The 12,808-nt window shown below is 39.4% G+C and overlaps 2 protein-coding genes across 2 annotated transcripts in view; both read left to right on the top strand.

The window, feature by feature from the left end:
* Positions 1 to 8,909, top strand: part of LOC306858846 (uncharacterized protein) — a 45,540-nt gene extending 36,631 nt beyond the window's left edge. The window contains exons 7-10 of the mRNA XM_079399608.1: positions 6,574 to 6,774; positions 7,066 to 7,338; positions 7,495 to 7,601; positions 8,019 to 8,909. Coding sequence (XP_079255734.1) covers positions 6,574 to 6,765 — 192 coding nt within the window. The 3' untranslated portion in view covers positions 6,766 to 6,774; positions 7,066 to 7,338; positions 7,495 to 7,601; positions 8,019 to 8,909. The remainder of the gene's footprint in view (positions 1 to 6,573; positions 6,775 to 7,065; positions 7,339 to 7,494; positions 7,602 to 8,018) is intronic.
* Positions 1 to 12,808, top strand: part of LOC306858939 (uncharacterized protein) — a 429,579-nt gene that overhangs the window by 294,304 nt on the left and 122,467 nt on the right. The window lies entirely within an intron of this gene.

The following is a 12,808-nucleotide window of genomic DNA, read 5'->3' as shown; positions in this document are numbered from 1 at the left end:
ATGTACCGAATTTTTCCATTGCCATGATCCAATTGATATTCTGTCACTTTTTCAGCATATCCCTTCTCAAGAATATCAGAAAGGAAATGAGTATATTCCTCATGCAACCTTTCATTCCTTTCAAGCCTTTTTCTCAAGCCATTGCATCTCTGTTTGGCAACACTTAAGTTGTTTGGCAGTACAACATCATTATAGCCTGAGGCTACCATTTCAAAATAATGACCTTCCTGTAGTTTGACTGAGTTGGTCATTATTTCCATAAACTGCAGATCCTCCCTTGACATCTCCTCTTTCTCAACAATGTTTTCACTGAAATCATGATTATACTGACTTTGGAGCAATTCTTCAAGCCTCCTAATAGAAATCCTGTTAACAGTAACAGAGGGTGTACCAATTTCATCCCTGCAGGTACTGCTCGTTTCTGAAAATCCATTAACAACCCACCCCAGTAGGGTTCTAATGGCATATGGTCCATAACCATAGCTGTTTATTATTTCCCAAGGTTCCATTACTTGAGATGCATTAGCGCCAATCAGTAGATCTATATTGGCTTCAATGTGTGGAATTTTAACTCTGTCCAAATATGGCCATTTGGAAATTTCCTCCTGTGTTACTATATTGTCTGATGTTACAGGCATTTTCTTCTGTGTATACACTTCGGGAAGGAAGAAGAATTTATTGTTGTTGATACCGCTTACTTCTAAACCAGTAATGATATTACAAGACACAGGCTGTTCTTGCCCCACAGTACATAGAAAAATGTTAATCCTTTTTCCTCTTATGTTGAGCTCATTCATCAACTGCTCTGAACAAAATGAGGCTGAACTCCCAGGGTACAGAAAGGCATAAGTCTGAATCACTTTGTGACTTTTGACTGATTTGACTTGTACTGGGACGATTGAAAGCAAGCACTTTTAATTCCCAGCCCCTGTATGTACAGGTTTTGGTAGAATCTATGCTGCTCCTCTTTTCAGTGTTCTCTGGCTTCAAGCTGTTTCTGGCTGAGGATTTTCGTCTTCTTTTCATTAGACTTGCTCGCAGAACAAGTTACTTGTTACATGGTTTTTAACTTGAACTGAGACAACATTTGTAGCAAAACTGTTTCAAATAGTGTTTTACTAAAAGTATTTAAAAAAAAGTGTTTTACTAGGTTTGCTTGCATTTTGTTGTTTGTCTTGAATGGACCAAACACAGGATCAGATACCATCTTAGCATGTCGTTCAATGAAATCCACAAGATGTGAAAAATTAGCTCTTCTTTGGATCAAATCCATTATCTCAAAGTCTCTTTCTATCCAACGTTGTCTCAACCTGAAAGGTAGCTTCATTACAACAGTTTTCATATTACCTGGCATATAAGAGATATCATCAATAAGATTACAACATGAGCACAGAAACAAGGAATATGCATATAACCCTTGTGCATACTCGGTCTTTATCGAGGGCCAACTTAAAGCTTTATCCATATATGCAGCAACAACTTTAAATTAATTACCAAAATGATCTTTCAGAAGATTTTTGGCTAATGAGTTACCTACTTCAGATCAAGATGCTGGCAACTCTGAACCAATTCTTTAGGCTGTCCTGTGGTAAATTGTTCTAGAAAATACAAGCCGTCCCTTTTATAGAGAGTCCTTTCCTCAACACCATGCTCAAATTCTCGAATAAAGGGTATGTAATGAAGTGGATTACCATCAAATACTAGAATCTCTCTATTTGGAAGTGTGTGAGGTTGAGCTCGATGTACCAAATATGCAGTGATCTCCTCCTGCCTTTTTAAAATCTCAAAAAGTGGTTCATCTTGAGATGGAAAAGGGTTTGTAGCTTGTGTTGCCATATTGCCTCTGGAATGTTGTATAAAGTAACGTGAATCCTGATGTTGGTAAGTACTCCTGTCATGAGTGTTCAATCCTCCTTTTTGCAGCATCTTTGTTGACTGTGATGGAATGTTAGAGGTAGCACCAACTGATTGTGATGGAATGTTACAGGTAGCACCAGCCGTACCCACTGATAGTTCACTCATTGGCACACATGCAGTAGCTCGTGGATTTAACATCTTTGGCCTTGTTGAATCAAAAATTCCATTTCCCGTCACATCCCTTGATGTTTGACACTTTGTTACTTCTTTTCCTTTAGAACGAGAACTACCAGTACATGAACATTTGCTATGGCTGTCAACAGTACTCAAAACAGCAATTTTTGCAGTAGATACTACAATTTCAGCATCTAATTCAAGTTGTTCCTTCTGTTTCTGCAATTCCTCCTGCTGTGTTTCAATTGCATGTTTAGTTTTCAATGCCTCGGCATGTGACATAAGTGCAGCTCTCTTGGCCTCTGCCTGTACACGAGCCGATACAGTGGAATTTATTTAGATGTTTCTCAGATGCACTTGACCACACCATTGGGCAATACTCAAGATGCGATGAAACTTATGACTGCACAACATCATTTAAAACTAAAGATGGAATAAATGCAGAACATTTCCTGGCCACCTTATACCTTTTCCCATAGTGCTTACTATATAATCTATATGTTTGGACCAGGACAGTATTTTGTCAATGTAGGAATTTCATATATAGAAACTATGCCATATTGAGCTATCAAATAAACCAATTTTAAGAATAATCTAAAGTCTTCCCCCCTCTCCGAACCATCATGAGTGCTAAGTTAATTATCACTACCACTGACGTCAATATTCTGAGTGGTTTCCTGTCAGCGCCTTAGCGTCTCTACTTAGAATGGTGATAATGACTAACTTAATCTGGAAAATAACAAAGGTCTCTTTGTTTGAAGAAGCACCTCGTGATCCCAATGTATGGAACCTATAGTCTTTCCAACAGGAAATTATTAAATTAACTTGTGCCCTCAGGATCTATACAGCACAAAATCCCATGACTCGCTTCCTGCTCGTCCGCATTTTCAACTGTTCATAATGGACAAAGAAACACAAACTTACATAGAGGATCTCTAAAGACAATCATTTAGTTCCATTGCTATTAGATCAAGTGTATCAACAAATAACATGCGTGATGTCTTATATACACTGAACAAAATTATAAACCAAACACATTTGTTTTTGCCCCCATTTTTCATGAGCTGAACTCAAAGATCTGAGACTTTTTCTATGTACACAAAAAGCCTATTTCTCTCAAATATTGTTCACAAATCTGTCTAAATCTGTGTTAGTGAGCACTTCTCCTTTGCCGAGATAATCTATCCACCTCACAGGTGTGGCATATCAAGATGCTGATTAGACAGCATGATTATTGCACAGGTGTGCCTTAGGCTGGCCACAATAAAAGGCCACTCTAAAATGTGCAGTTTTATCACACAGCACAATGCCACAGATGTCGCAAGTTTTGAGGGAGCATGCTGACTGCAGGAATGTCCACCAGAGTTATTGCCCGTGAACTGAATGTTAATTTCTCGACCATAAGCCGTCTCCAAAGGCGTTTCAGAGAATTTGGCAGTACATCCAACCGGCCTCACAACCGCAGACCACGTGTAACCACACCAGCCCAGGACCTCCACATCCAGCATCTTCACCTCCAAGATCGTCTGAGACCAGCCACCCGGACAGCTGCTGCAACAATCGGTTTGCATAACCAAAGAATTTCTGCACAAACTGTCAGAAACCGTCTCAGGGAAGCTCATCTGCATGCTCGTTGTCCTCATCGGACTGCAGTTCGTCGTCGTAACCGACTTGAGTGGGCAAATGCTCACATTCAATGGCGTCTGGCACTTTGGAGAGGTGTTCTCTTCATGGATGAATCCTGGTTTTCGCTCTACAGGGCAGATGGCATACAGCATGTATGGCCTCATGTGGGTGAGCGGTTTGCTGATGTCAACATTGTGGATGGAGTGGCCCATGGTGGGGGTGGGGTTATGGTATGGGCAGGCGTCTGTTATGGATAATGAACACAGGTGCATTTTATTGATAGCATTTTGAATGCACAGAGATACCGTGATGAGATCCTGAGGCCCATTGTTGTGCCATTCATCCACGACCATCACCTCATGTTGCAGCATTATAATGCACGGCCCCATGTTGCAAGGATCTCTACACAATTCCTAGAAGCTGAAAACATCCCAGTTCTTGCATGGCCAGCATACTCACCATACAAGTCACCCATTGAGCATGTTTCGGATGCTCTGGATCGCATATACGACAGCGTGTTCCAGTTCCTGCCAATATCCAGCAACTTCTCACAGCCATTGAAGAGGAGTGGACCAACATTCCACATGCCACAATCAATGGCCTGATCAGCTCTATGCAAAGGAGATGGCAAATGGTGGTCACACCAGATACTGACTGGTTTTCGGACTGGTTTTAATTTTTGTGTCCAAAAGAAACAGTGTGGATGGGGCTCTGCCTACAGGGACAATTTGATTGGACCAAGTGCCGTGGGTCGGACCAAAATCGGCCTGCTAAAAACGCGACACAAAGCTCTTCTCGCTTGCTTGCTCGCTCTCTCTCTTGAACTTTGGCTTCTTAGCCTTATTGATTGCACTCCAAAAGCGCTCAAAGCCTTAACATCAGGCCGATCATCCAAGACTTCAAACACTCCGCCAAACTTCTGACTGAAGAAACTTTCAAAGCCTGAAGCCGCACAAAGAAACTCTAAAGAACTTCAAGTGCGTCGTCATGTCACAAAGAAACCAACAATCACAGGAGGACATCCCCAGAACCGTGTCAGATGACGACCGCATCAGCAGCCTCGGAATTCCCCTGACTTTGACCAGAAAAGGAAAACAAGTCACTGGCCAGCTGTCAGCTCAACTTAAACACAAGTTTAAAGCGGGATTTATACTCTCGCCTGGCTCCGATTCACAAGTCTCCGCTGACTGTGCACACACCTTCCCAAACGGACAAGGCTTTTATACTTGTCGCATTCGCCAATGTACTACTCTTTGAAATGACAGGGGGTGACGAGGAGTAATTGTTCTCTAAAACCATCGGGAATCACCGGTGAGAAGTAGTAATTTGCCCGGTTCAAGACTGCTGGCATGATGAACGAGTTGATGAATTATTCATTTCTTGAACAGATTAAAATAATCTTAAACTTTTGGGTTTATTTCATATTTGGCATGCACACCCAAGCAAACTTGTGCATGTGTCGAGTATAAATCAGCCTTAGCAAAATCTCCATATCTCTTGCTGAACTGGTCAAATTAATCTAAAACCTTAACGATAAGATAGAGGTTCCCTGCCTTTGTGATCTTCCTCGGGTTGAATTTACGAAATGGCAAAAGAGTGCTAGACTTAAACTTTCTTCAAATTGCAGTAACTCATTTCCTGAACGTTTGTATGTATGTATGTATGTGTCTCTGTGTGTGTGTGTGTGTGTGTGTGTGCGTGTGTACATGTTTATGTGGTTTATGAGGACACAAATTTGTATAATGACATAGGTATGACAGAGGTATTACAATATGAAGGTGGTTTATGAGGACACTGCCTATGTCCCCGTAATTCAAAAGGCTTAAAAAACATACTAAATGGTGTTTTTCTCCTGTGAGGACTAAGTTTAGGTGTAGGGTCGGTGTAGAGCAATAGCACACACAGTTTGTTCAGTATAAAAGCCATTACGCCTATGGAGAGTCCCCATAAACCACAAAAACCAACATGTGTGTGTTTTAGTTAGTTTACTGTGAATACCAAATAAACATGTTTCATTTTACAGAGCAGTGTTTGTGTTTTGTACTTGATCAGTTACTGCCTTGCGATCTCTGTCCTTTGTTACCTTGCTCAAAATGTATAAATTACTATTTTGTTTGTTTTTATCATTGGCCACGAAGATAAACAAAATTGTTAAGATATACTGATTTTAACGTTCACTGGATGAATCGTTAATAATGTATAATTTATACGTTTTTAATTAATATCAATTCAATCAAATCAACCCGAGTCTTTAGGACTCGATTCCCTAAAAGGCAGAAATAATAGCTTAAATTCATTACATCAAATTTCACGCTCAGCAGCTTAACTGTTGTTACTTTTTCCACTGATATACTATCAATAAATAACTTCAAATCAGCAGCCTTAGTCTTATTATTTTACATCGAGTAGTCTTCATTGAACATAGTGGATTTTACAGTGTATCACATCATTACGAGTATCTCCAAGGGGATTAATTAGTAAAGTTTTTTGAGTTTTGAGGTGGACACTTTGAGGAGCACATTTGCCTCTCACCTCTGGGATTGAGGGTTGAATTCTGCCTCTGCCCTGTGTCAGCTGAGTTTGCATGCTCTCCCCAAGCCTTAGGGGTTCCTCTGGGTACTCTGGTTTCCTTCTCAAGTCCTAAGACATGCGATGCAGGTTGATTGGCATCTCTAAATTGTTTGTAGTGTGTAATATGTATATGTGATTGTACCCGGCACCCCACCTTGTGACCCAAGTGTCATGGGATAGGCTACAGGCTTCCTGCAACCCTGTGTAGAGTAAGTGGTACAGAAAATGGATGGATGAAAATCCAATTCCTGATCAATCAGTGTACAGTGTTACTCAGTCATCTGCACATGTGACAAGAGATGATCAGGATTATGTTTTAATCTCAGACTTGTATTTTCTCACTAGATCCAGACAAACTTTGAATCATACACACCCCTGCTTATTCTCCAAAGAGGATACGACTTCTGTGACAAAAACCCCAGTAAATACAGCATAACTGGAGGAAGTACAAAGAAGACAGACATTGCCCTGCAGAGTGTTAAATTCATCAGAAGTGCAAGTCCTCATCAAAATGTATCATCTTGGATTTGTTGCTGAATATAAAAGGTAAATAATCTGATTGCCAAAGGTGATTTTTGTCATTTAGTCACAACATAACACCACTGTGTATGGAAATCCATGAAAGAAAGAGGATTAATCTGATACACCAAAATATAATAATTTAAGTATTTAAAAATAGTATGCATAACAGGAGTGTCATGTGTCCATTTATTTGATTCCATACAACAACAGAAGCTAGAGGAAATTATAAATACTCACCTGTGCTCTAAATTAGCCGACTAGTTCAAATAAATAATGCTAATTTAATTCTTTCAAATTCTCATTCTCTCTGCACAGTGTTGTCAGTGCTCAGAGGTCCAGTAAGAGCACTATGGCGACACTTAACACAAGCCACATTCCACCGAAGGACTCCATCAGACTTGCTGAGTCGGTCATAGAGAACCCAAACTCAGTGAGCGAGCTTAAAAATAAAAACCTGCCGCTTTATAAACTAATCAGCAGCATAAAGACTGACAGTAATGGATGGAACCTGATTGCCATGGAGGTTCTGGGACAAGATCACAGACGAGCTTTAACTACGGGCCCAAGCAGCCGCTCACAGATGGCCAGGTAGCATTCACATCCATTGTGTTAATGGTTGTGTACGAAATTCTCTGTATAGAATTCCAATTAACACTACTGGAATTTGTAGTTATACTAAACATTGAACATTTTAAGTTTTATAAAAACATTTTAACGTTTTTTAACGTTTCTTTCTTTCTCTAGGAAACTTCTAGCTGACACCATAATTAGTGGAGACATGGAGCTTCTGCTGAAACGCTGCATGATTCTACATCACCCGCTCACCTCACAAAAGCTGAGAGAAGCTCTAGGTAAGAGATGTTAATCCTGTGAAACACATGGTCTACCCTCCAGCAGATACTGTGATTTGTCAGGGTGTTTATGGTAGATACAGTAATGCAGCAGTTACTGGAATATTACGGTTGTTTCACCATGCTGCTTTTATTATTTTAATTGTAAAAAACTGTATTAATGACTGTAGCTCTGACTGCATAGATCAGCTCATTCACTGGGAGGCGTACTGATAAACAGATTCAAAACTTGTGTAATCGTTTTTATGGTGAAAATATAATCTTTGACAAATTAGATTCGAGAGATTAAAGAGATTATTGTCCTTTGAGCAATATACACAAGATATGAAATATAAAGCATGCATGACAGAACTGATAGTCTAAGAGTAAAAGAGCTGCAGTGTTGCTGCACTAAATAATGCTTGTGTGTAATTCCAGGTGAAAGCATTCCCTCTCAGTGCCACGTTTTGTCTGATGAAGGTATCCGAGGCTACTACAAAGCAGGATACAGGAACCTGGTGTCCGAGTACAGCAGCTTGGGAGTCCTGGATCAGAACCAGTGTGAGCGTCTGGACGAGTGGGTGAATCAGGACCAGCACGAGGACACTAACACTGCAGAGTACAGCCAGGTTCTGCAGGGGTTACAGTAAAAATGCCTAGTGTTAGTGAACAATTTCTCTTCAGCGCCTTATGATAAATATGATGATGGTGATGAAGATGATGGCTGTAGAAAGTAGGAAATGACTGCTCTCTGCCACTGAAATTGCATTGATTGCAATAAATAAATAAATGAAAAATGATTTTAGCAAGTAAAGATATCTTGTAATATTGGTAGATCAATTTGGTAATTTTAAGCATTGATTTTTAGGATGATAAAATAAACATTTAAAACTCAAAATCAGTAAAAGTGTCTAGAAATATTGTGTTCTATTAAAACAAATTTAGTGTTTTATTGTAGTAACTTAAGTTTGGGTTTAAGCATTTATAAAATCAGAATACTACAGTGTTACTGCACAAAACATGAATTGAAATCCGAACATAAGAATGGTGTTGGGTTGTGATTAAATTTCTGCTCTGTAGTGTAGAACAGGAACATGCTTCAGGCTCCTCTCTGATTAAAAGTTATAAAAACACTGTGAAATCATTATACTTCAAAATACTGATTTTATGATCACATAATTCTTCATAATCAGTGAAATGAATCTTCACTTTTCACACGTGTATTGTAAAATGTTTTGTTGCTAATCTGCAGGACGCTGGTGAATGGATTTGTACTTGTAACTGATCGCATTTTCTGAAAATGTGCCAATAAAATGTAATTTTATTTTTGTTCCTGTTTCATTCTTAAAATGAGTTAATCACTCACCATCATATAATCAACAGGAAAAATGGAACCGAAATAAATGACTAAACATATGGAGTTGATCAAACAGACCAAAAGGTGAAAAATAAAAAGGGACTGTATAGAGCAGTAATATTACGTTTTTCTTGTTATTGACTTAAGGTTAGGCATGGGCGATTTTATCGATTAATTCGAATTTTATGTTTTGTAGCGGTTTTATTTTTCAGAAATCGAGGAATTGTGATTTCGAATAGAAATATTGCCAAACGTTAGAATTAGATACTTTGACAATATTACGATGATAACTGTAAAGAGAAAAGAACGATTCAACAGCAAGTCAGCGCACGTGATTAACTGCTAACGTTTGACGCGTTCATATCGTTAGGTGTCATTCACACAGAATGCCATTGTGTTGACAAAGATGTGACACATGCTGTGGAACAGGGCAAAAAATGTTTGAACATGGGAGTTGGATTTTCTTGACTTTTTAGAATGCCGTTTCATAAAGGAGTCGCTGCAAGAGACCCGAGTACAACAGTCAAACGCGTTCATGTTTGACTTGGTGACAGGAGCTTCCAGTGCAGAAGAAAGCATGGACATAGTGCAAACTAGTGCAGCAGACACAGGAACTACACAGTAGAGATGGAGTATAAGAGTAATATCAGAAAAATAGGAAATTAAATAATGCACTAGGATATAAAGAAGTAGAAATATAGAGATATGTAACTATTTAAATGAATGTACAGATATTTACAAGTGCGCAGTTATAAATGTGCACACTGTTGTTAAATATCAGAAGAGAACAAAAGTTGTATTTTTTGTGATGTTGCTTACAGTGAGTTTTCTGATCGGAGATTAGACGTAAATGCCTCTACGTGTTTACTTCTGCGAAAGTTGGAAATAATGTTACCAGAGTAGGGATGGGGAGTTGACTCCAAAAGAGTTGATTCCTCGAGTCTGAATAGCTGTAGAGTCAAGAGTCGATTCCAGCTCTGGAATCAAGTCTGGTTGTACGTCGACTCCGTAATTGTTCATGTTTTCACTTATTTTAAAATGTGCCTGGTCGAGTGCAGTATATCAGCAATCAGTATATCAACAGTAACGACATTAAGCTTTTTGCAGTAAGTAACCGTTTGCAGTGCAGAAGCAGCATCGGCTCATTTTGCCGTCACGTGAGCTATGATCTGCGGCTGTTTACCATCAGAGCCGTTGAGAAACGGAGTTGCGACACTTTTTGATGTTGCTGACACACGGTCATGTGGTTCAGGGAGCTGTCAATAGTTTTAAACAAGTCCGTGCTGTCAGTATGTTTGAATGGGTTTAAGTAGGGTAGACAGCAGTTTCACTATATTTGCATCAATTTCTAGTAATTAGTAACATATAATTTAGGAGCTCAGGTTAGGATCCCAGGCGGAGAGGGGAGGAGCCCTGGTGGAGTGTGGCGAAACCCGCAGAGGATGTACTTGGCTCTGTCGTATATTGTGGCGTTCTTGCCAGGGTTAGCTGTCATCCAGTGGTCCAGGTGCGTGTTGACCCTCCTTTTGAAAGAGCGAAAAACTGTTCTGTCCAGGGGGCAGAGCTTATGAGTGCAGTGTGGCGGAAAAGTAAGTAGAATGATGCCCCGTTCCCTTCCATTAATCCATGGCTGGGACAGACAGGTGGGACACGTGATTGTCCAGCAAGAGAAGTACCTTGGAGTCCAGTGAGGGCTTCGTATGGTTGGCAAAGTGTTGAAGGAACTGCAAAAATTCCTCTGCCAGCATCCAACCAGACCCATTTGCTGCTCCAGCTGATGCCCTTCGTTGATGAAGTGTGAATAAAATCACTTGCGGGGGAAAACCAAAAATGGAGGAATCGAATTCCCCAGGGCATTAATGGCCACTGCAACAGTAACAAGCTTACCCCTTTCTCCAGAGGACATTTGGCTCATTCCTTTTGTGCCAATTACCTTCTTTGGAGCCTGCACTGTGGTCACACCAGTTTCATCCATATTCCATACATTATTTGGGGTGAAATTGTGTGTAGTGTATACAGTGTGTAAATTGTTGAAAAAAATTCCCACAGTGTGAGTATTAAAACTAGTGGCTCTCACCACACTGGTGGCCTGTGGTTTTCTCGAAAGAGATCAGTTCCTTTTGAGGAAAGCAGTGAAAGAGTCTTTGCCAGCCATTTGCGTTTCAGACCGGGAATGTGCAGTAGAACTGGACAGCACATTGGAATGCAAGTTTTCTGACTTGAAAAACAGAAACATACAAAAGGAAAAAAACGTGATTCTGTGCCTCTCCACTCTTCCTCCAGACTCTGGGACCTTGATTTCCAAATGAAATGCAAAATTTACTTTCCTCTGAAAGAGGACTTCTGACCACTGAGCAACAGTCCAGTTCTTTTTCTCCTTAGTCCAGGTAAGATGCTTCTGATGTTGTCCCTGGTTCAGAAGTGGCTTGGTAGCCCTTTTCCTGAAGACGTCTGAGCGTGGAGACTCTTGATGCACTGACTCCAGCTTCAGTCCACTCCTACTGAAGCTCTCCCAAGTGTTTGAATCAGCTTTGCTTGACAGTATTCTCAAGCTTGCAGTCATCCCTGTTGCTTGTGCACCTTTTGTGGTCTCAAAGAACAAGAAATACCCAGAATTTATACTGTAGGGATGGTCATTAATTGAAACTCAAATGTAAATATTCTAATATTTTGAGATACTGATTTTTGACTTTCATTAGCTGTGAGCTCTAATCATCAAGCTTAAAACAAAATATTTTTTGAAGTGTTTTACTTTACATGTGATGAATCTAAAATATATGAAAGTTTAACTTTTTGAAATAACTTTCAAGAAAAAATTTACTTTCACCATATTTTCTGAGATGCACCTGTATATTCAAATAAAAAGCAGCTATTTTAATAGTAAAAATATTTCACAATATTACTGCTTTTGTTGTATTTTGGATCAAATAAATGCAGGCTTGATGAGCAGAAAAGACTTCTTTAAAAAAACATAAAAAATCTTACTGTTTAAGATTGACTGGTAGTGTATATGTATACGTACTTGTGTGCATGTATATAGCCTATGTGTGTCTGTGTGTGTGTGTGTAGGCCTATTTATATATTAATTCATGTTAAGCATTGAAACAAACTGACCTACCATTTATAACAGAAACAGGCACTTGAATGTAGGAACAGAGCAATAATTCTTATCTTTGTAGGATATCAGAGACTGAATCAGACAATTTTAAGATGCATCAGAACACTGAAACCTGAGGAGCTGGAATGCAGAGAGGCCTCAAAGCTGTAACAGGACAACGCCATAAATCGGATTCCTGCCTCCTAACCAGCGAGCCTCTTTCACCAAACAGCTTGCAACACTGAGACAAAGAACACTTAGTGATAATTCCAATTCAAGAAGGAGACTGTCAAATTTGTTGCAAATAATCAAGACTGATTGTCAAAGAGATGGCCATCACGTGTTCCACGATTGTATTCACTAGCTACAGACTCTCTCTTGGGCAGGTCTCCACACAGAGGACAGTCCAAACCAACATTCCTTTCTCTAAAGAACATGCCTTCGTTCTCCTTAGAACTATACAAAAACTTTCTTCTCCATATGCACACAAAATCATCCTAAAAGGACATTTTTTTTATGTTGTACCCACATATCATGTTTTAATCAAATAATATGTATGTCTTTTTAATAAGTATTGAATAGCTTGAGCCTTAAAGATAAATATTGCATATTTAGTATGTATGAGCTTGAAAATCCATGCTTTAAGTGTTTCTTCCAATCAATTCTTTGTCAAATGCATCATAGTCTTATTATGAAATCATGTTCAAAAAGGTATACTTTGCCAAAGCCTGTAAAATTCGGACCATGTGACTGATAACAAGCTGATTTATGATG

Source organism: Barbus barbus (genome assembly GCF_936440315.1).
Source record: "Barbus barbus genome assembly, chromosome: 39".
Lineage (NCBI taxonomy): Eukaryota > Metazoa > Chordata > Actinopteri > Cypriniformes > Cyprinidae > Barbus > Barbus barbus.
This window is presented reverse-complemented; position numbering and strand designations above follow the sequence as displayed.